The sequence below is a fragment of the Moschus berezovskii genome, chromosome 4, assembly GCF_049115385.1.
Source record: "Moschus berezovskii isolate FMDL1 chromosome 4, NW_MosBer_1.0, whole genome shotgun sequence".
Taxonomy (NCBI): domain Eukaryota; kingdom Metazoa; phylum Chordata; class Mammalia; order Artiodactyla; family Moschidae; genus Moschus; species Moschus berezovskii.
Genome location: NC_142463.1, coordinates 17,016,206 through 17,037,597, shown reverse-complemented (window position 1 = coordinate 17,037,597; position 21,392 = coordinate 17,016,206). Strand labels below are relative to the sequence as shown.

Below are 21,392 nucleotides of genomic sequence, written 5' to 3'. Positions count from 1 at the left end.
TTTTCCTGCTTTCTGGAACCTATCTGCAAGGAGCCCTGATTTCTTTTAGTGGAAAATGGAATTTAGAAGCCACGAATTGTGCACTAGACATACTCATTGCTAGTGAGGTATGGCTATTCCCAGGCTTCTCAGTGGACAGAATTAGGAAATATGTGTATGATAATGTGTATATGAATTGATGCTTTTGAACTGTGGTGCTGGAGAAGACTCTTGAGTCCCTTGGACTGCAAGGAGATCCAACCAGTCCATTCTAAAGGAGATCAGTCCTGGGTGTTCACTGGAAGAACTGATGTTGAAGCTGAAACTGCAATACTTTGACCACCTGATGCAAAGAACTGACTCATTTGAAAAGACCCTGATGCTGGGAAAGACTGAAGGCAGGAGGAGAAGAGGGCGACAGAGGATGAGATGGTGGGATGGCATCACTGACTCAATAGGCATGAGTTTGGGTAAACTCCGGGAGTTGGTGATGGACAGGGAGGCCTGGCGTGCTGCGGTTAATGGGAGCAAAGAGTCGGACACGGCTGAACTGAACTGAATGTGCGTGTGAATATGCACATTATTTCTAGGTCTCTTCATCTCTTTCTTTCTACATCTGTGTCTATATATGATCTTGGGTCCCTAGGACTACGTTTAAATCCACAGGGTTCCGTCTCATTTTCTCCCATTCTGTATTTGTAGCTCCCTTCTCTGATGGTGAGAATGTTGGCTTCCATTTTCACTGATGTATTTATATATTTAATGTTACCCTGTATGAGTTAACCTCCCATCTCTAATCCTATTCTTTCCCCTTGCAGATGCCCTCCTCTCCTTTTGTGGGCTCTGACTCCTTATTCTGGGATGCCTCTTCTGCATGGACCCCCTCCTCAGTGGTTTGCACTCTGACTCTTCATCCCAGGCCACTTAGCTGCAAGAATACCCTTTGTACCCTGCTTTGGTCCGACTCCCCATTCTGGCCTGTCCCTCCTCCATAACCAGTGGAAGACCACTGGACAGGGAAATATAGCCTAGGCTCTGTTTATCTCTGACACGGACTAGCTATGGAATTTTGGAAAAGTCCCCCTAGCCTAACTCCTATCATCTCTCATCTGAATTACTCCCTGCCAACTGGCCTCTGCAATCTTCCCTGGCCTCGCTCTAATCTGGTCTCTAAACAAAAGGTGACCAAGTCACTCCAATAAGTAAAGACCAGGTTCCCAAAGCACCCTGTGAGCCCATACGTGTCCAGCCTTTGTGAATTCTCTCACCTCACCTCTCGTCTTCTCTCTCCCGTTCAGTCCTGTTGGCCTTCTCTCGTTGGCACTGTGATGCTTCCTTTTTCTGGAAGGTGCTTCTCTAGCCACTCTCCCCACACTTTCCCTCCCCTCCCCCTCACCCGACTAACTCCTATTCATCCTTCAGGCTCAGCTTGAGTCACCACTCCCATCTAGAACCCTTTCTCAAGCTTCCAGACTGAGTTGATTCTCTTTTTTTTTTTTGAGTATACAGTCAGAAACATCTTTCTTTTTTCTGGGCATTTACCTTGATAATAATTATACATTTGTTGATGGGGCTTCCGTGGTGGCTCAATTGTAAAGAATCTGCCTGCCAATGCAGGAGATGCGAGATTGATCCCTGGGTTAGAAAGATTCCCTGAAGAAGGAAATGGCAGCCCATTCCATTTTTCTTGCCTGAGAAATCCCATGGACAGAAAAACCTGGCGGGCTACACTGTATGGGGCTGCAAAAGAGTCTGACACGACTTAGCAACTGAACAAGAACAACATTGTTGAGGAGCTTATTTAATTCAAGTCCCTCTCCTGTGACAGACCATAAGTTCAGGGAGAACTGGGACTGTGTATATTCTTACTCATCATAGTGTCTTTACATCCAGAACAGTACTTAGTGTAGAGAAGGCACTCAAAAACCCTCTCACAGGACCTGACGCCTAAATGGGAACTATGTAAGCATTTGTTGAACCTGAGTCCTCTTCACAGGACTGTTTTGAGCATTAAATGAATTTGTGTGTAATGAACATGAAAGTGCTTTGTAAGCAGGAATGTGTTGTCTAGATGCAAGGTTTCATTATAACTCCCACCATTACTGATTTATAACCTTGCCAACCTTTTTAAAAGTCTAAATAAATCACATCCCCCCACACACCCCTTCCAACATGCCTCTCCCATCTTAGAGATTCCTCCAGACCAGAGTGGAAAAGCTACAGGCATTCATCTTTTTTTTTTTAAGTAAAACTTTGGAATTTTAAGCCCCTGGGAAATGACATTTTCAGTAACACTTCAAAGAGGAGCCACTTTACTCATCTTCCCTCACTTTAGTTAGCACTTTGGAACTGGGAGAACCTAGGTTTAAATTTCACCTCCTCACTAGTTGTGGGATCCCGGTCATCAAGGCTTTTCTTGCCTCAGGGCTCTCTCACACTTTGCCTGGAATGCTTGTTTCTCCCTCTTATGTGGCTGATTCCATTCAACCTTCAGGCATCTGCTTAAACACCACCTTCTCAGAGATAATCTCCCGTAATCTCCAAAGTAGGCTTCTCCCCGCCTTTTTTGATAACTGTTCTGTTCATTTCCTTCCTAGAACGTCACTTTTTGTTTCTTTATTGTGTAATGATTTCACAGGACTGTAACCTCCTTGAGGTCAGGACTGCAGCATGCAATGAGCATCTGGCAGACTGGTAGAGACTGGACAGATCTGATGAACTTAGATTAATTGAAGGCATACAGTTTCCTCCTCTGAAATTTCTTGCTCAGGGTTGTTTGCAGATGTAGTCACAGATGCAGGTGGCCTCGCCTGGTGGAAGGCCAGTGGAAGGCATAGCGTAAGGCAGGCCCTCATTAAACGCTGATGCCTTTTTCTTTCCCTGGGCGCTTCCTAGCCACACCTTTGAATCATCTCTGAATTTTACTCTGGGCTTCTTTACTTTCAGCACCAAGTCCTGCAAAATCTTCCACTATAATATCTCTCAGATCTGCCACAACCCAATGTAAACCTGCTGTCTCCCCCTTGAGACAAGTACCACTGTTCCTTAACTGGCCATCCTTTCTGTCTCTACTGCGTATACTCTGCAAATTGCCCTGTAGGATAGTCTCCCTTCCTGATGTCTGTTACCTCCACTCTATCCCTGCACCTCTCTAGGTAAGTGCTGTATGGAGGAGGGCATGCCTGAGCTCACCCACTCAGCGGTCACAGTCTTAATTCGAACCTACTTGTCACAGCTTGATCTGCTCACTTCATTATATCCTGCTCTCTGAATTTGCAACCTTGTCGTTTTTTTTCCTTGCACATACACTTTTTCCTTTGGTACTGAGCACATCTAAACATTATCTCCATAAATGAGAACTGGACATGAAAAATTTAAATTTTAAATAGATATCAATACCCTCTACCAATTTTTTCCTGAGCTTAAACATCTTAGCTGGACTTCCCAGGTGTCTCAGTGAAGAATCTGCCTGCCACTGCAGGAGACGCGGGTTTGATCCCTGGGCTGAGAAGATGCCCTGGAGGAGGAAATGGCAAGCCACTCCAGTATTCTTGCCCGGAAAGTCCCATGGACACAGGAGCCTGGCGAGCTATAGTCCGTGGGGTCCCAAAGAGTCGGACATGACTTAATGACTGAGTTCGTACATATGCAAACATCTTAGCTAAGAGTCATTTGCTTCTTTAAATTTGAGAAGGCCTCAGTCTAAAAAGCTCTTAATTTCTAGACAAAATCCAGTTGGAAAATGTGACTTGCCTATTTAATTAACATGAACCAGCATCCTGGGCCAAGGCTTCTTGATTTTAATATTTTCCCATTTTAGTGACAGCATCAGTCAGGCAAAATTACTTGCTGCTTCTTGTTAACTGCTTTTTCCTCACTTCTCCTCCAGTAATTCAGTGACGTATGATTACAACTAGAATAAAGCAGTGCTTACGTATGAAGTATGCCTGGGAGGAAGCGCCAAGAACGGAAGGTTGACTTTGGAGGGGCCTGGGTCCTCATCTCCCAATCCTTTACTGACACCGTTTCTCCTGCAGCTTTCGGCACATGGAATATTTCATTCCATGTGAGGTCATGCCTCCTGCTCTGCAGATGCTCTCAGAGTAGTTTTCTGCTCAGTTCTCACAGTCTCCCTAGGAGGCAAGCAAGTAGGCAGTAAACTGTTATATATCTTTACAGCTAAACAAAAAGGTTTAGGTGTTGAGAATATCTGACTATCAGAAATAAAGGTGACTTTCAATTAACCATGTGACAATGGTTAACTACCTAAATGTCTTTTTTATTTACTCCATCCTATTCACTGCCTTAGTTCTGGCTTCAAGTACTTGCTGGAACTATTTAAAAATTCTTTGGATGAGTGTTTTACTCTTCCTCCTCTCCACATAGTTCCAGAGGAGTCTTCTAAATCTAAACCAGTTCTTTCTACCTTTGTGAAAATCCTCTAATTTTTATCCACATGCAGCAAGCTCCTTGGCATGATTTACTGAGCCCTCCATGATCTGTGCCCTGCCTACCTCTTCACTCTCATTTCCTGCCACTCAATCCCTTATACTTTGTGCTCTGGCTTCACAGACCAACATATAGTTCTCTGAACACAGCATACTACTTCATGTCTCTAGGCTTTGCGTATGTTTAATTCTGCCTGGTATGCCCTTTTTTCTTTAACTATCTGGAAAACATATTCATCTTCCAAGCCTAGCTTAAGCTTTTCTATCTTAGCTTGGTTGGTATAAAAAATACCATAGACTGGGTGGTTTAAACAAACATTTATTTCTCACAGTTCTGGAGGCTACAAGTTCAAGATCAAGGTGCCAACAGAGCTGGCATCTGGTAAGAATCCAATTCCTAACTTGTTGACATCTGCCTTCTCTTGGTGTATCCTCACAAGGCCAAAAGCGAGATCATCTCTTTCATGTCTCTTCTTGTAAGGGCACTAATCCCATTTATGAGGGCTCTACCCTCATAATCTAATTAACTCCCAGAGGCTCCACTTCCAGTTACCATCTCACTGGGGATTAGGGCTCCAATATATGAATTCTGAGGAGACACAAACATTCAGTCCAAAGCACTGACCATGCCTCTCTCCACTCCATTGTCCCCCTCTACCCCATCCATAGAATTAAAGACTTCCCTGGTGGCTCAGTGGTAAAGAATCCATCTGCCAATGCAGGAGATGCAAGAGATGTGTGTTTGATCCCTGGGTTGGGAAGATCCTCTGGAGAAGGAAATGGCAACCCACTATGGTATTCTTGCCTCTGAAATTTCATGGACCTAGGAGACTGGTGGGTGATAGTCCATGGGGTCAAAAAAGAGTCAGACACAACTTAGTGACTAGACAACAACTTTGTTCTACTTGAAAACCTTATAATGTTACTATGATTGCATTTACACTATATTGCAGGAATATACTAGTATATATTACAAATATACTAGTGTACTTATTTACACTATGAGCAAAGCTAGTAGTGGTGATGGAATTCCAGCTGAGCTATTTCAAATCCTAAAAGATGATGCTGTTAAAGTGCTGCACTCAATATGTCAGCAAATTTGGAAAACTCACCAGTGGCCCCAGGACTGGAAAAGGTCAGTTTTCATTCTAACCCCAAAGAAAGGCAGTGCCAAAGAATGTTCAAACTACCACAAAATTGCACTCATCTCACAACTAGCAAAATAATGCTCAAAATTCTCCAAGCTAGACTTCAACAGTACTTGAAAGAGAACTTCCAGTTGTTCAAGCTGGATTTAGAAAAGGTAGAGGAACAAGAAATCAAACTGCCAACATCCATGGGATCATAAAAAAGCAAGAGAATTAAAAAAAAACATCTAATTCTGCTTCATTATGCTAAAGCATTTTACTGTGTGGATCAGAATGAACTGTGCAAAATTCTTTAAAAAGATGGGAATACCAGACTACCCTACCTGCCTTCTAAGAAACTTATATGCAGATCAAGAAGCAACAGTTAGAATTGGTCATGGAACAGTGGACTGATTCCAAATTGGGAAAATATTACGTCAAGGCTGTATATTTGCACCCTGCTTATTTAACTTATATGCAGAATACATCATGTGAAGTGCCAGGCTAGATGCAACACAAGCTGGAGTCAAGATTGCTGGGAGAAATAACCTCATATATGCAGATGACACCACCTTATGGCAGAAAGCGAAGAACTAAAGAGCCTCTTGATAAAGGTGAAAGAGGAGAGTGAAAAAGCTGGCTTAAAACTCAACATTCAAAACACCAAGATTTTGGTCCCATCTCTTCATGGCAAATACATAGGGAAACAATGGAAACAGTGGCAGACTTTATTTTCCTGGGCTCCAAAATCACTGCCGATGGTGCTGCAGCCATGAAATTAGAAGATGCTTGCTCCTTGGAAGAAAAGCTATGACCAACCCAGACAGCATATTAAAAAGAAGAGACATTACTTTGCCAGCAAAGGTCTGCTTGGTCAAAGCTATGGTTTTTCCAGTGGTCATGTATGAATGTGAGAGTTGGACCATAAAGAAGGCTGAGCATTGAAGAACTGATGCTCTTGAACTGTGTGTAGTGTTGGAGAAGACTCTTGAGAGTCCCTTGGACTGCAAGGAGATCAAACCAGTCCATCCTAAAGGAAATCAGTCCTGAATATTCATTGGAAGGACTGATGCTGAAGCTGAAGCTCCAAAACTTTGGCCGCCTGATGTGAAGAGCTGACTCATTAGAAAAGACCCGGATGCTGGGAAAGACTGAAGGCAGGAGGAGAAGGGGACGACAGAGGAGAAGATGGTTGGGTGGCATCACTGACTCAATGGACATGAGTTTGAGGAAACTCTGAGAGATGGTAAAGGACAGGGAAGCCTTGCGTGCTGCAGTCCATGGGGTCACAGCGAGTTGGACACAACAACAACAACAATGAATATTCTTGTTTCATGTCACTCATACTTTCCCTGTAAAATTTCATCTTTGAATTCCTATCGCTTCATACAAGGCACATGGAAGGTACTCCATATGAATATACATATATTTTAAAATTGAGATATAATCCATGTACCATAAAACTCACCCTTCTAAAGTACCATTCTGTAGCTTTAGTATATTCGCAAGATTGTGCAACCATTGTCACATCTAATTCGGGAACATTTTTGTCACCCCAAAATGAAACCCAATACCGTCGGCAGTCACACCTCAGTCCCCATGCCTACAGCCCCTGTTTTTGCTCAGTTGCTCAGTCATGTCCTACCCTTTGTGACCCCATGAACTGCAGCATGCCAGGCTTCCCTGTCCTTCACTATCTCCTGGAGTTTTCTCACACTCGTGTCCATTGAGTCGGTGATGCCATCCAATCATCTCATCCTCTGTCGTCCCCTTCTCCTCCTGCCTTCAATCTTTCCCAGCATCAGGGTCTTTTCCAATGAGGCGGCTCTTCACATCTGGTGGCCAAAGTATTGGAGTACGGTCCCTGGCCAGTTACCAATCCACTTTCTGTCTCTATGGATTTACCTGTTCTAGAAATCGCACATCAATGGAATCGTACAACATGTTGCTTTTCGTCTCTGACTTCTTTCACTCAGTACAGTGTTTTCAAGGTTCATCTGTGTTGTCGTATGTATCAGTACTTCATTCCTTTTGTGCCTGAATGATATGCCACTCACGAATATGGAAAGACCATATTTTCTATATTTACTCACCAGTTGGTGAACATTTAAATTCTATATTTTGGCCATTATGAATAGGCTGCTAAAAACATTCATGTACAGGTTTTTGTGTGTCAATCAGTATTTAAGTCAATGAGTGAATGAGTCAATGGATGATGACTCATCTTTCAGCGTGTGTTCTCTGGCCAGGATATGAATTACAATCTCTGTTTCTTTTGGGCAGGTCTGGGCCGGGTCGTCCAGGCTGAGGAATATCTGTCCCAAGCTCAGTGGACAGTCCTCAAATCCACCGAATGTAGTTATGCCATCCACTCCTTACTGCATCGGAACCTGGGACTTCTCTACATGGCTAAGGAAAACTACGAGGAAGCCCGCTATCATCTGGCCAATGATGTAAACAAGCTAAACTACGACACCTGAATGTTTCTGAGAACCTCTGTTTGGTTGTTGTTTATTGCTCTTTTTACTGAGCATTTCTCTGAAACTTTCTGTTTACAACTGTTTGGTGGACTACTAGCAGGAACACAATTCTAACAACGGACTTTCCACTTTTTTGTCTGTACATCCTGGTCCACATCACATCACTTCCCAAGCCTCAGTTGCTCTGAGGATGATAAAGGGAGGCAGAAGAGCATCCTGACTAAGATGCTTTAAGAGCTTTCCTTCTTGTTCTAGTGGTGTCTTTTCACAAGGCACATAGACTTGGATAAATTATTTCATGTCATTCATCACCTGTAAGACAGAAACCATAAGCTAGTCTCTGCCTCACTGGGGCATTGAATAATGTCCCAGTGAGACGAATAAGACAGCAGGGCATGTAGTAGTACTTTGGCTATTATTTTTATAAGCAACATCAACATCTTTACTTCAGAGTGTGGTTATTACATTTAAATGACCTGGAGTTGTGTGAAAGGGATTTGTAATCTATAGAACTCTGTTTAGACAGGATGATGAGGGTGATGATTGAGCTGTTCTTCCAAAGGTTTCTATTAGGATTTCAATATTGGACCATATTTGGACTTCCCAGGTGGCACTAGTGGTAAAGAACCCACCTGCCAATGAAGGAGACATAAGAGACACAAATTCAATCCCTGGGTCAGGATGATCCCCTGGAGGAGGGCATGGCAAGCCACTCTAGTGTTCTTGCCTGGAGAATCCCATTGACACAGGAGCGTGGTGGACTACAGTCCATAGGGTCACAAAGAGTTGGCCATGACTGAAGCAACTTAGCACAGCACAGCACATTGGACAATATTACCAGAGCGAAGAGTTCCTGAGCCTGAAATCTGGATGAGGTTGGGGTCAGACTGCAGTCTCAATGAAGGCTGAGTCTTTCTTGAGCCTCTCCATTGGGCAGCCTTCCCTCTGGTTGACTGCCACTGCACGATGTCCCTAAATTTGCTGGAAACCTTGTTGTGTTGGTTATTCTCCGTATCCCCTACCCCAGATCCATTCTTTGCTCTACTCTGCCCTGGAAGGCTGACCTTTATGGACGGTAAAACCTGGACCTCACTGCTGTCTGGCCTCAGTTGCGTTTGGGGAGTGAGAGGCATGGCAGAGGAGGTTCTGAGAAGACAGAGGCTGAGGTATTTACTCTCTGTGCTACCTTTCTGCACCAGCACCCTTCCGGCAGGGGAGGCGCTCCTCGTGGCTACAGCTCTCGTCAGGTAGCCTTTGTCCGCAGCTGTCACTCTTGCTGGCCCTGGCAACCCTGCTTTCTCCCCTGGTGTTCTCAGGAGTTTGGACTGTGCCAGTCTCTTACTGTACCAGTCTCAATAGCACAGTCCCTAGTGCGTCACTAACTCTCATTGCTTCCTTACCCCTTCCACGTCTCCGGAGGTAAACCTTTTATTAAGACGTCCTCAGGTGTGAGGGCACCGTCTGCTCCCACCTAGGACCTTGACTCGTGCACTTCTTCATCTGCGTTTCCTCTCTATACTCTACAACCTCCAACAAATCAAGCAGAAGCACATTCTGTCTTGAGCTGGGCCACACAGTTAGCATTAGATCAAGCTCAGATTCCTCAGCCTAAGTTTAAAAAAAACCCCGAATTATTGACACATACCGTAAAATTCAATGGTATGTACAATTAAGCGTACAATTCAATGATTTCTTAGTCAACTTACAGAGTTGTGTAACCATCAACATAATCCAGTGTTCACCCTAAAGAGAGCCCTCATATCCATTTGCAACCATCACGCACCTTCCTGTCCCTCTAGATTCACCTTTTAATATACACATTTAATATAAACAGTGATATGTGATTGTTTGCATCTAACTTCTTCCACTTACCAGAATTATTTTGAGTTTCACCCATGTTGTTGTGTATATATCAATACTTCATTTATCTTATAGTTGACTAACATCTAGATATACCACAATTACCCTTCACTAGTTGATGGACATTGGGGTTGTTTCCAGCTTTTGCCTATTATAAATAATACTGTTTACGAGCATTTGTATATAAGCCTTTGTGTGAAGAAAGTGGAAGTGAAAGTCGCTCAGTTGTGTCTGACTCTTTGCAACCCCATAGACTATATAGTCCCTGGAATTCTCCAGGCCAGAATACTGGAGTGGGTAGCCTTTCCCTTCTCCAGGGGATCTTTCCAACCCAGGGATCAAGCCCAGGTCTCCCACATTGCAGGTGGATTCTTTACCAGCTGAGCCACAAGGGAAGCCCAAGAATACTGGAGTGGGTAGCCTATCCCTTCTCCAGTGGATCTCTCGACCCAGGAATCAAACTGGGGTCTCCTGCGTTGTAGGCAGATTCTTTACCAACTGAGCTATCAGGGAATGTTTTTATTTCTCTTGGGTATATGCCTAAGAATAGAATTGGTGGGTCATGTGATTAAACTATGTTTAAATTTTTGAGGACTGGCAAACTGTTTTCCACAGAGGCTGCATCATTTTATGTTCCCACCAGCAGTGGACAAGAGGGTTCCATTTTTGCCGTATCTTTGCCAATATGTTATTTTCTGTCTTTTTAATTAGAGCCGTTATTGTGTGTGTAAAGACGTAGCTCATTGTGGGTTTTATTTATTTTTGTTGTGGACTATTGCTTTATTTTTTTTTTAATTTTTTAAATTTGATATTCAAGAGGTGATTTTATCTTATTATTATTATTTTTACCTTATATTATTGTATTGGTTTTGCCATACACTGACATGAATCTGCCCCAGGTGTACATGTGTTCCCCATCTTGAACCCCCCTGCCACCTCCCTCCCCATCCCATCCCTCTGGTTCATCCCAGTGCACCAGCCCCCAGCATCCTGTATTTTATTTGGAATTTCCTCAGTGACTAATCATACTGAGCATTATTTCACATACTTATTAGTCATTGTTGTATCTTTTTGGTGACATGTCTGTTCAGATCCTTTGCCCATTTTTAAATGAGGCATTGTAAAAATTCTTTATAGACTCTGGATACACGTCCTTTATCAGACTTATGATTGACAAAGAAAGCTCAAGCACTCTCTTTCTTCCTTCTGCTATAGATTTATTTTGCCAGTTGTGCATTTGGAACAGAGCACATCAGGGCCTCAGGCGGCTACTTCCACCTGGCTAATATCTTCAATGGCCTTAAAAAGTTGGACCTGGCTGACACATTGTACACCAAGGTGAGTTGGGAATACGGGAGCTGAACCTTGATACTTAGGCCTTATATCTTGAGCCTGGTGTCAGACCATTCATGAGAAATTCGAGACACAGACAGAATGAAGTGACTGGCCCAAGGTCATATAACTTAATACATGATATATTCCACTTCTCTTTCTTTCTGTTTCTCCTCTACCAGAATAGTTTAGTCCTTAGCATCCATAGAGCAGTTAGCAAATAACAAATTATGGGTCAATAAGAACCAAACCCCTCCAAACAGACTGCCATATACTCTGTCATAGGACTTCCCTGTAGCTCAAATGGTAAAGAATCTGCCTGCAATGCAGGAGACCAGGGCTTGATCCCTGGGTTGGGAAGATCCTCCTGAGAAGGGAATGGCAATCCACTCCAGTATTCCTGGAGAATCCCATGGACAGAGAAGCCTGGCAGGCTATAGTCCATGGGGTCGCAAAGTCGGACACAACTGAGCAGCTAACACACACACACGCATACTCTGTCATATCCCTAGCATCAAGCTAAAGTGGTCATATTGAAGTGTGGGATAGAGGAGGCAATTAGGTTTTTAAGCAAAACTGATTGTGGAAAAGTCCTGTGAAGGGATCAAAGAACATGAAAGTACTTTAAAATGTCCATCTTTACCTGTGAAAGATTTTAAACTGTTTCCAATATATTAAAATGTTGGTTATGTTCATATACACCTTGCTTAGCAAATAACCATTTTTGCATGTGGTGTAGGCTCTCATGCTGCTGCTGCTACTAAGTCGCTTCAGTCGTGTCCGACTCTATGTGACCCCATAGATGGCAGCACACCAGGCTCCCCCGTCCCTGGGATTCTCCAGGCAGGAACACTGGAGTGGGTTGCCATTTCCTTCTCCAATGCATCAAAGTGAAAAGTGAAAGGGAAGTCGCTCAGTCATGTCCAACTCTTCGCGACCCCGTGGACTGCAGCCTCCCAGGCTCCTCCATCCATGGGATTTTCCAGGCATGAGTACTGGAGTGGGGTGCCATCGCCTTCTCCGAGGTTCTCATGCAGTGACTCTTCATATTTTAGACCCACTTCTGAGGACGAGGCATTGTGATGTAACTGAAAAAAAAAAAAAAGAGCTGTGGGATCAGGCAGACTTGAATTTAAACCTTGGCTATGCCACATAGCACTCTTACCAAGAGTCAAGTGTGGTCTTAACTTTTCTGAGCCTCAGTTTAATTATCTATGAATTGGGAGTAATAAGAATAAGACTTCACTTAGCATGTTGGGAGAATGTAAAGGAAGTTTTGTGTGTTCAACATATGGCAGTCATTTTTTTTTTAAAGAATATATCTTAACCTTATTTTGTAAGTTAATTTTTATTGGAGTATAGTTGGTTTACAATATTGTGTTCGTTTCTGCTATCCAGCAAAGTATATATACATATATCCTCTCTTTTTGGATTTCCTGTCTATTTAGGTCACCAAAGAGCATTGAGTAGAATTCCTTCTGCTATACAGTAGGTTCTCACTAGTTATCTATTTTACACACGTGTGAGTGGGTGCTCAGGTGCTCAGTCATGTCTGACTCTTTGTGACGCCATGAACTATAGCCCACCAGTCTTCTCTCTCCATGGGATTATCCCAGCAAGAATACTGGGGTGGGTTGCCCTTTCCTCCTCCAGGGTATCTTCGCGACCCAAGGATTGAACCCAGGTCTCCTGCAGCTCCTGCATTGGCAGGTGGATTTCTTCACCACCTAAACCATCATCCTCCAGGGGATCTTCCTGACTCAGGAATCAAACCCACATCTCCTGAATTGGCAGGCGGGTTCTTTACCATTAGTGCCACCTGGGAAGCCCATGGGTGATGCTAGGGACCTGAATTTTTCACGACACTGGTCAAATCTCTTTGACTGCTCTGTCTCAGTTTGCCCATCTACAAAATAGGGAAGATGGCACATATGCGCCCCATGACAGGGACAGCTGCTCTCCCACTGAGGGGCTAAGTCTATGGATCAGAAGAGGTGAAGTCACTGCTCTGCTTCCTAGGAAGAACTGCCACTTCCCATTTAGGTCACCACAGAGCACTGAGTAGAATTCCTTCTGCTATACAGTAGGTTCTCACTAGTGATCTATTTTAAACATGTGTGATTGCATGCTCAGGTGAACCACCATAGTAGTGCATGTATGTCAATCCTAATCTCCCAATTCATCCCATCCTCTTTCTTCTCTTGGTATTTATACATACATGGCAGCTGTTATAATTAGACCCCACCAGGGCTGTCCCCAGAGCAACCTGCCATGTGCCCTTTGCAGCCCAGCATTTGTCACACTTACCTTGGACAAGCACCTCCGGGCTCCCCCTGCCTCCAGGCACAGTGAAATGAGGAGTCTATAGATGGTCAGAAAGCCTGGCCAGAGGTTCTGCCCTCTCAAATGGCTGATTCAATGGCTAAAGTACAGGCTGCTTGTCTGATTACCATCTTCTTTCCTCACAGGTCTCTGAGATCTGGAACAAATATTTGAACGATCACTATCAAGTCCTCTCACAGGCTCGCATCCAACAAATAGATCTACTGGGCAAACGATTTGAGACTGACACTGGCTTGGGTAAGTGGCAATTCTTCCTGGGAAACAGAGCAGTGACTTCATTTCTTCTGATCCATAGACTTTGCCCCTCAGAGGGAGAACAGCTGTCCCTGTCATGGGGCGCATCCGTGCCATCTTCCCTGTTTTGCAGATGGGCAAACTAAGACAGAGGAATCAAAGAGATTTGGCCATTGTTGTGAATAATTCAGGTCCCTAGCATTACCCATGGGCTTCCCAGGTGGCACTAATGGTAAAGGACCTGCCTGCCAATTCAGGAGACGTGGGTTTGATTCCTGAGTCAGGAAAATCTCTCTCCATGGACAGAGGAGCCTGGTGGTCTACAGTCCATAGGGTCACACAGAGTCAGATACAACTGAAGTGACTTAACACAGCACAGCACCACAGCATCACACACTGACTTTCCAGTGGGGTTAATGAGGGACAGATATGGAAGGAAAGAAAACCCTGCTAGAAACCCCTGAGATTTTTGCATAGCATCCATTTTTTTATGTGTTATCCTCCCAGGACACATGAGTGTCCACACAGAAGTCCAATTGCTCATTTATTCTGGAGCCTCCTACTCTTCCTTTACTGGGCCATGAGCTTCTCAGTGGCATGGTGGATTCTGAGTCATCTCTGTATCCTCAGCTCAGCAAAGAGCTGAGGACTGAGTACAGCACCATTCCTTCTGAGATCATAATAATTGATGCAGGACCTAGTTTCTGCTCAAAAGAGACGAACAGCGTAGTGACTGAGACAGAAACTATGTGAAAGAAAAGATAACTCCAACAAGTACAAATTATATTACAAGGTGAGTCCCAGAATGAAGAAATTAGGACAGTTGGATGGTTTTGAAAAAGGAAGACTTCTTAGAGAAGTTTTGAGCTAAGCTTTGAAAAATTCAGAACTTTATTGACTTTTCTCTCATTATAAAAGTGGTTCATGTTAAAGCATAAAACTTGAAAATCATAGCTATCCAAAGAGTGTCAACTTTAACATTATAGTGTGTCTTTTCTGTCTTTTTCTCTTAGCTTAGCCTCACATGGGGAAAGCAGAAAGGTTGTTGCTTAAGCATCTTTGGATTTGGGGAAGAAGAGTTAAGATTTTGTGGCTGCCAGAAGTCTGTCTCCCTCCTCTTGCTGTAGAGTGGAAGCTGAGCTGGACCCAAGGAATCACACCAGGACAAATTCCCTGTATTGGGGGCCTGAGAAATCTAGGACTCTGAAAGCAAGCAAGCTAAGCAGCTCAGGGACCTGTAGGAATGAACTTTTTTTTTTTCTTTCAGTTTACTCTGATGATGGCACGTTGGACAAAGCTGGTGAACTGCCTGAAAGCCGAGTGCCCTAAATGCTCCGTGCTTATCCCTGAGGGTAGACACGGCTGCCTCAGGGCCTGTTTCCTCTTTTCTCTCTTTCTTTCCATTGCAGATGAAGCCCAGGAAGCAGAAGCTATTCAGATCCTGACTTCAATCTTGAACATTCGAGAATCTACATCTAACAAAGCCCCCCAAAAGACGATCTTTGTTCTCAAAATTCTGTTCATGCTTTACTTCCTGATGATGAATTCTTCAAAGGCAAGTTCCCCTAGAAAAGCAGCAAGTCTAAAACAGAGGGAGAAATTCCTCTGGTTGGATTCGGCTGTTTTGTCCAGCTGTACTAGCTTTTGTCCTCAGAGTAAGCCTTTACTCTAAAAAAGTTCAGACACTCATGACATTTCCCCTGTGTTAAGTCCAACTGCACAATGAAAACAGGATTGTCTTCTTCCCTCAAGGGGACCACCTTAGGGTTGCACAGGTAAACTGAGGCTGGGCAGTGCTGGGAGGCCTGCAGGACAGAAGGGCTCTGGGGAGTTCCTGGGGAAATGGAGCAGTTACTCTAACTACACAGTGATAGTGAGTTCCCTGTTGCTGGAGGGATCCAGGCAGAAACAATTCCGAAGGTAATCATTTTTGAGTGCTTACTACATGACAGTCACTAGCCTAAGTACTTTACATGAAGTATCACATGTAATTCTCATATCAGCCTTCCAAAGTAAGCCTTTTATCATTCCCACTTTACACGTAAGGGACTGAGGCACAGAGTGGGTCCATTATTTGCCAAATTTCTTATAGAGTAAGTGGCAAATCTCAGGTTTCTTGATTTATTGATTGACTGATCCACTCATTCAATAATTTATTGAACTTCTGCCATTTGCAAAGGATGGTTCTAGAGACTGAGGGTACAGTGGTGAACCACCTGCCAAATTGCCTATTTCCATGGAACTTATACTCTTCTGGAGGAGGGGAAGTCACAATAAACAAGTAAACACATAATGTGTAATATAGTTTCAGAGAGTGAAAAGCTCTACAAAGAAAAACAAAGCAGGCAAGAGGAAAGAGGAGAGAGGGTTGGTTGGAGGAGGCAATTTTGCGCAGGTGACATGGGAAAAGTTAAGATGTCCTTCCCCTGTTCCCTTCCTCCCTTCCTTCCTTCATTCTTTCCATTTGTCTGCAAACTTTTACTAAGCACCTACTGTATACCAGGGCCTGGAGGAGTTCCGGATCAGTGGGTTATAACAGTGTGATGACAAAGCCTGGGGCACTGTGGAGCATGAAGGAGGGACAGCCACCCCATGGGATGGAGGTGAGAAGGGTCAGGGAACAGAGAAGCGTTTTCATTGCATTTCCAGGTTTACTGTGGACAAAACCTCTGCATTTCAGGGCCCCATTTTCTACTCAATGAAGTCACTCCTCCAAGGTATTTTAAGGATGTTAGGTCTACAAGAGGTTCTTAGAAGAAAGGGCTACTTCTGTCTACTCAGATTGGTGCCTTGCTTCCTTCAGGTCTGGAATCAGCTATCTTCTCTTGAATAAGGCTTTCCCTGTCCTCTGAAATGGCAACCCCCCCCCCCCAACATTAGACAGGCGGAGAAGGCAATGGCAAGCCACTCCAGTACTCTTGCCTGGGAAATCCCATGGACGGAAGAGCCTGGTAGGCTGCAGTCCGTGGGGTGGCTAAGGGTCGGACACGACTGAGCGACTTCACTTTCACTTTTCACTTTCACACATTGGAGAAGGAAATGGCAACCCACTCCAGTGTTCTTGCCTGGAGAATCCCAGGGACGGGGGAGCCTGGCGGGCTGCCGTCTATGGGGTCACACAGAGTCGGACACGACTGAAGTGACTTAGCAGCAGCAGCAGCAGCATCAGACAGGACTGAAGCGACTTAGCAGCAGCAGCAACAGCAGCAGCACTGCCATCACTAATTATTTCTGTCCTCCTGCCTGCTTTATGTTTTTCTCTTAGCATGAATCACTATTTAAGATACCATCGTATTCTACTTATTTGTCTTGTTTATTGCCTCTCTCTCCTACTATATAGTAAATTTCACAAGGTTAGGAATTTCTACCTATAGTCACAGTCTCTGAAACACAGTAGCCATTCAATAAATGTTTATTGAAAGAAAGGAGGGAAAGGGGGAAGGAAGGCAGAGAGGGAGGGAAGAAGGGGAGGTAGCAAGGAAGGAAAGATGAGCCAGAGTCTGTCTCAAGATGTCCTGTGAAACTTCTGTCCAAATCAGGACTCTGGGCCACCCGGATTCCCCAGATGGCAATTTACTTGTGGCACCTCTCACCTCTATGCCTCTAAATGTTCGTTCAAAGGGCCCTGAAATGGAGAAAAGAGACTTTGTCCACTATAAACTCAGAGATTCAGCATCCAGGTTTTCCTGTTCCCTGACCTCTCTCACCCTCATCCCACAAGTGAGGCTGGCTATGAACACCTAGTTCATGTGTTCACAAGTTTTCACAAAGAGCTCAGTGGGTGGTGTGAGAAGTTGAAGCATCCTTGCCCATGTTTCTGGGGCTGAGCAGAGATGGGGCTTCCAATATAATGCTTTTCTGTGACAATTTCCTTTTGTCTCTGCAATTCTCTTTCAGGCAGAGGAATATGCCTTGAGAGCCCTCCATCTAGCCAAAAAACAGAAGCTCAGTGTCCAGGAACAAAACACCATTCAAGACTTACTAACTCTCATCTCAGTCGAGGAAGCTCAACCCATTACTTAGTGACCCATGAGCTCTGCATCAGGGACGACTGAGCATCTAATGTATTGCAGCCTTGCATGGGGCATTGAGGTGCTATGAATTGCTGAAGTACCCACCCCTGTTCCCCTGGGACTGCACTTGCAGCTGTGTTTTAATTGTTACAGAGCATATGCTGGGGGAATGTAGAGTTTTTGGCACAGAGATCAGTAAAACTCTTGTTTATTATGACTTTGTATGACTTTGAATAATGTGCTGTCAGTTCACTAACAAGGTATTCGTAATTAAACTGCAAATAGTTTATCCTGTTTCTCAGAGGTCTCCCAGTGATTCATGCTTCATAGCTCTTTGCCAAAGAAAGGGGTAGGGATTAGAGCTATATTGGAGTAAAGTTCCTCTATTCTGCTGTAATTAAGTTAGCATTAATTTGAGGTAGATTGTGATTAAAATGCCCATTATGATTCCTAGAGCAATTGCTAAGAAAATTACTCTAAAAACGGTGAAAATCAACAAAGAAATTTAAATGGCACACTAGAAAAGATCCACTTAATGGAAAAACAGGCAGTAAAGGAGAAATGGAGGAGCAAAAAGGCTGTGTGGCACATAGAAAGCAGATCGCAAAATGCAGACATAAATTGTAGGTACTGGGCAGAAAGGGCCCCTGGGGCCTTTCTAGGAGCTCCATATAGATGGGTTAAGCTACCCTTTCAAGCTGGTGCCTCTTTCCTCAGAGAGTTATTTGAAGTGGGTGTGAGTCATCTCTACTGTCCCGGGCAGAAGTACTCTGGAAGGTCTCCTGTGATGTAGGGCACAGAGTGTAGGCACTGGAGCAGACATGCCTGGTTCAAATCCTAGCTTTCTCACAAACTAGCTCTGTGACCCCCACCCACTGCCCCCACACACTCAATCTCATCGTTGTATTCTAAGATGGCCCAGGTGTGGCCATGACTGTATCAACTTGTCCCATTGAGGACTCTGGTCATTTAGTGCAGACATTTTTGCTCCAGACTCATCAAGCAGCCTGCCCATTAGCTCTTTGCCTTCTGGATAGATCTAAACCAGGGAGAGGATATGCAAATCAAGGACCTGTCAAAGGACTAACCCGGTGGCCCAGTGGTTAAGAATCCACCTTGCAATGCAGCGGACAGTTTTTGATCTCTAGTCTGGGAAGATTCCCCATGCTGCAGGGCAGCTAGGCCCATGTGTCACAATTACTGAGCCTGCACTCTGGAGCTTTAGAGCTGCCTCTACTGAGCCCATCCACCTTAGAGACTGTGTTCCACAACAAGAGAAGCCACTGCAATGAGAAGACTGCTCACTGCAGCTAGAGAGTAGCCCCCACTCACTGCAAGTAGAGAAAGCCCATGTGCGGCAATGGACACTCAGGACAGCCAAAAATAAAATAAATTAGAAAAAAGAAGGACCAACATGGCCACTATGGAGAACAATATGGAGATTCCTTAAAAAATTAAGAATAGAACTACCATATGACTCAACAATCCCACTACTTTCATATACTCTGAGAAAACCATGACTGAAAGAGATGCATGTACCCCGATGTTTGTTGCTGCACTATTTACAATAGTTAGGACATGGAAGCAACCTAGATGTCCACTTTAAGATGAGTGAATAAAGAAGTTGTGGTACATATATACAATGGAATATTACTCAGCCATGAGAAGAGAACGCATTTGAATCTGTCCGAATGAGGTGAAAGAACCTAGGTCTTGTTACACAGAGTGAAGTAAGTCAGAAAAACAGATATCATATATTAATGCGTATTTATGGAATCTAAAATAATGGTACCAATGAACCTATTTGTAGGGCAGCAATAGAGATACAGACACAGAGAACAGACTTATGGACACAGTGGTGGAAGGAGAGGGTGGGACAAATTGAGAGAGTAACATGGGAACATATAAATTCAGTTCAGTTCAGTTCAGTCGCTCAGTTGTGTCCAACTCTCCGTGACCCCGTGAATCACAGCACGCCAGGCCTCCCTGTCCATCACCAACTCCTGGAGTTCACTCAAACTCATGCCCATCGAGTCGGTGATGCCATCCAGCCATCTCATTCTCTGTTGTCCCCTTCTCCCGCCCCCAATCCCTCCAAGCATCAGAGTCTTTTCCAGTGAGTCAACTCGTCACATGAGGTGGCCAAAGTATTGGAGTTTCAGCTTTAGCATCAGTCCTTCCAATGAACACCCAGGATTGATCTCCTTTAGAATTACCATATGTGAAATAGATAGACAGTGGGAATTTGCTGTGTGTCACAGGGTGCTCTGATGGGTGGAATGGGGGTGGGAGATGGGAGGAAGCTTTAAGAGGGAGGGGACATATGTATACCTATGGCTGATTCGTGTTGATGTATGGCAGAATCCAACACAATGTCATAAATTATCCTCCAATTAAAAAAACTTTTTAAAAAGAAAAAAAATGTTACCTCAATATAACTTTTAAAAAATACATACTTACAGAGTGTTCATACTTATGGCAGACAGTTATGTATAAAGAAGAAATAGAAACCACTCAGAACTCCTCATAGAGAGATGCCATAGCTAACATTTTGGATTTTTTTTCTGGACATAAAAATATATCTAATAGAGATCAGTCTTATGTACACTGTGTTTCCTAAATTTTAAATGTATATTGTATCATCTCCCCAGGTGATGAACGCAACCTGAAATGGCTCATTTTCCCTTACATATGGTTGTGTAAATGAATCACTGCTGTATGTCTGAAATTAACGCAATTATAAATCAACTATACTTCAATAAAAATTTAACTATCCCCCTTAAACAAAAAGGACCTATCAGAGAGTTTTATATTCCTCACTGAAATTAATTCACTCAGACACATGTAATATTAATAAAAATCAGTCAGATGGCTACCTTGCCCCTTTGGATCAGTAAAATCCCCTTGGGGTGTACTTAGGATTCTCAAAGACTGCAAAGTCCCAAAGGCCTTACTTTTCTACCTGTCTCTTGCCTTCATGTTTAGCTTCAGTTACCCTCACACTTCCCACATCTTGTCTTGTAGCTGTTTTTTCCATCTCTTTAGGGACGCAACTCCTTCTCACCTCAAATATGAGCCAGCTCTTCCAAAGAGATCTTTAATGAAGTTTGGGGGAGTGAGGAGAAGGATGAACAGTTCTCCAGCAGATAATTTAAAGGAAAATATTAAAAATTCCTTATTCTAAAGAAGTCCTTCAGCATCCGTTTCATTAAACTCGAGCTGTCTTCTTTACTATAGTCACTGGCCTCTTTCCCCCCTCCTCCCTGTTTTCCGTTCTTTCCACACCTGAATTCTTCTTCATGAATCCTTCTCCACTGAGTATACCAATAAAATTATTGCTTCAATTTATTGTTCCTGTTGACTGATTTTCCTCTTGCTTATGGCCCATAATGTTCTGCTTTTTTTGCATCATGTCTAGTAATTTATTTTTAGTCTTTCTGCTTTTCTAAGATTTGCATTTAAAGCTATAAATTTATCTCTAAATACTGCTTTCATTGATCTCACATGTTATTAAAAGTATTTTTACTATCATTTGCTCTAAATCTTAATTTTTTATGACTCACGAGTCATTTAGAA

General features: G+C 43.6%; 1 protein-coding gene across 3 annotated transcripts in view; it reads left to right on the top strand.

Moving 5' to 3' along the window:
• Positions 1-20,104, top strand: part of ZMYND12 (zinc finger MYND-type containing 12) — a 38,567-nt gene extending 18,463 nt beyond the window's left edge. Inside the window, exons 4-8 of one of the 3 annotated variants that reach the window (XM_055403159.2) lie at positions 7,838-8,007; positions 11,110-11,232; positions 13,695-13,806; positions 15,213-15,362; positions 17,705-20,104. In XM_055403159.2, coding sequence (XP_055259134.1) covers positions 7,838-8,007; positions 11,110-11,232; positions 13,695-13,806; positions 15,213-15,362; positions 17,705-17,826 — 677 coding nt within the window. In that variant the 3' untranslated portion in view covers positions 17,827-20,104. Of the gene's footprint in view, positions 1-7,837; positions 8,008-11,109; positions 11,233-13,694; positions 13,807-15,070; positions 15,363-17,704 lie in introns of those variants that run through there. The other 2 variants (XM_055403158.2, XM_055403160.2) reach the window with 2 other exon arrangements.
• The last annotated feature ends 1,288 nt before the right edge of the window (positions 20,105-21,392 follow it).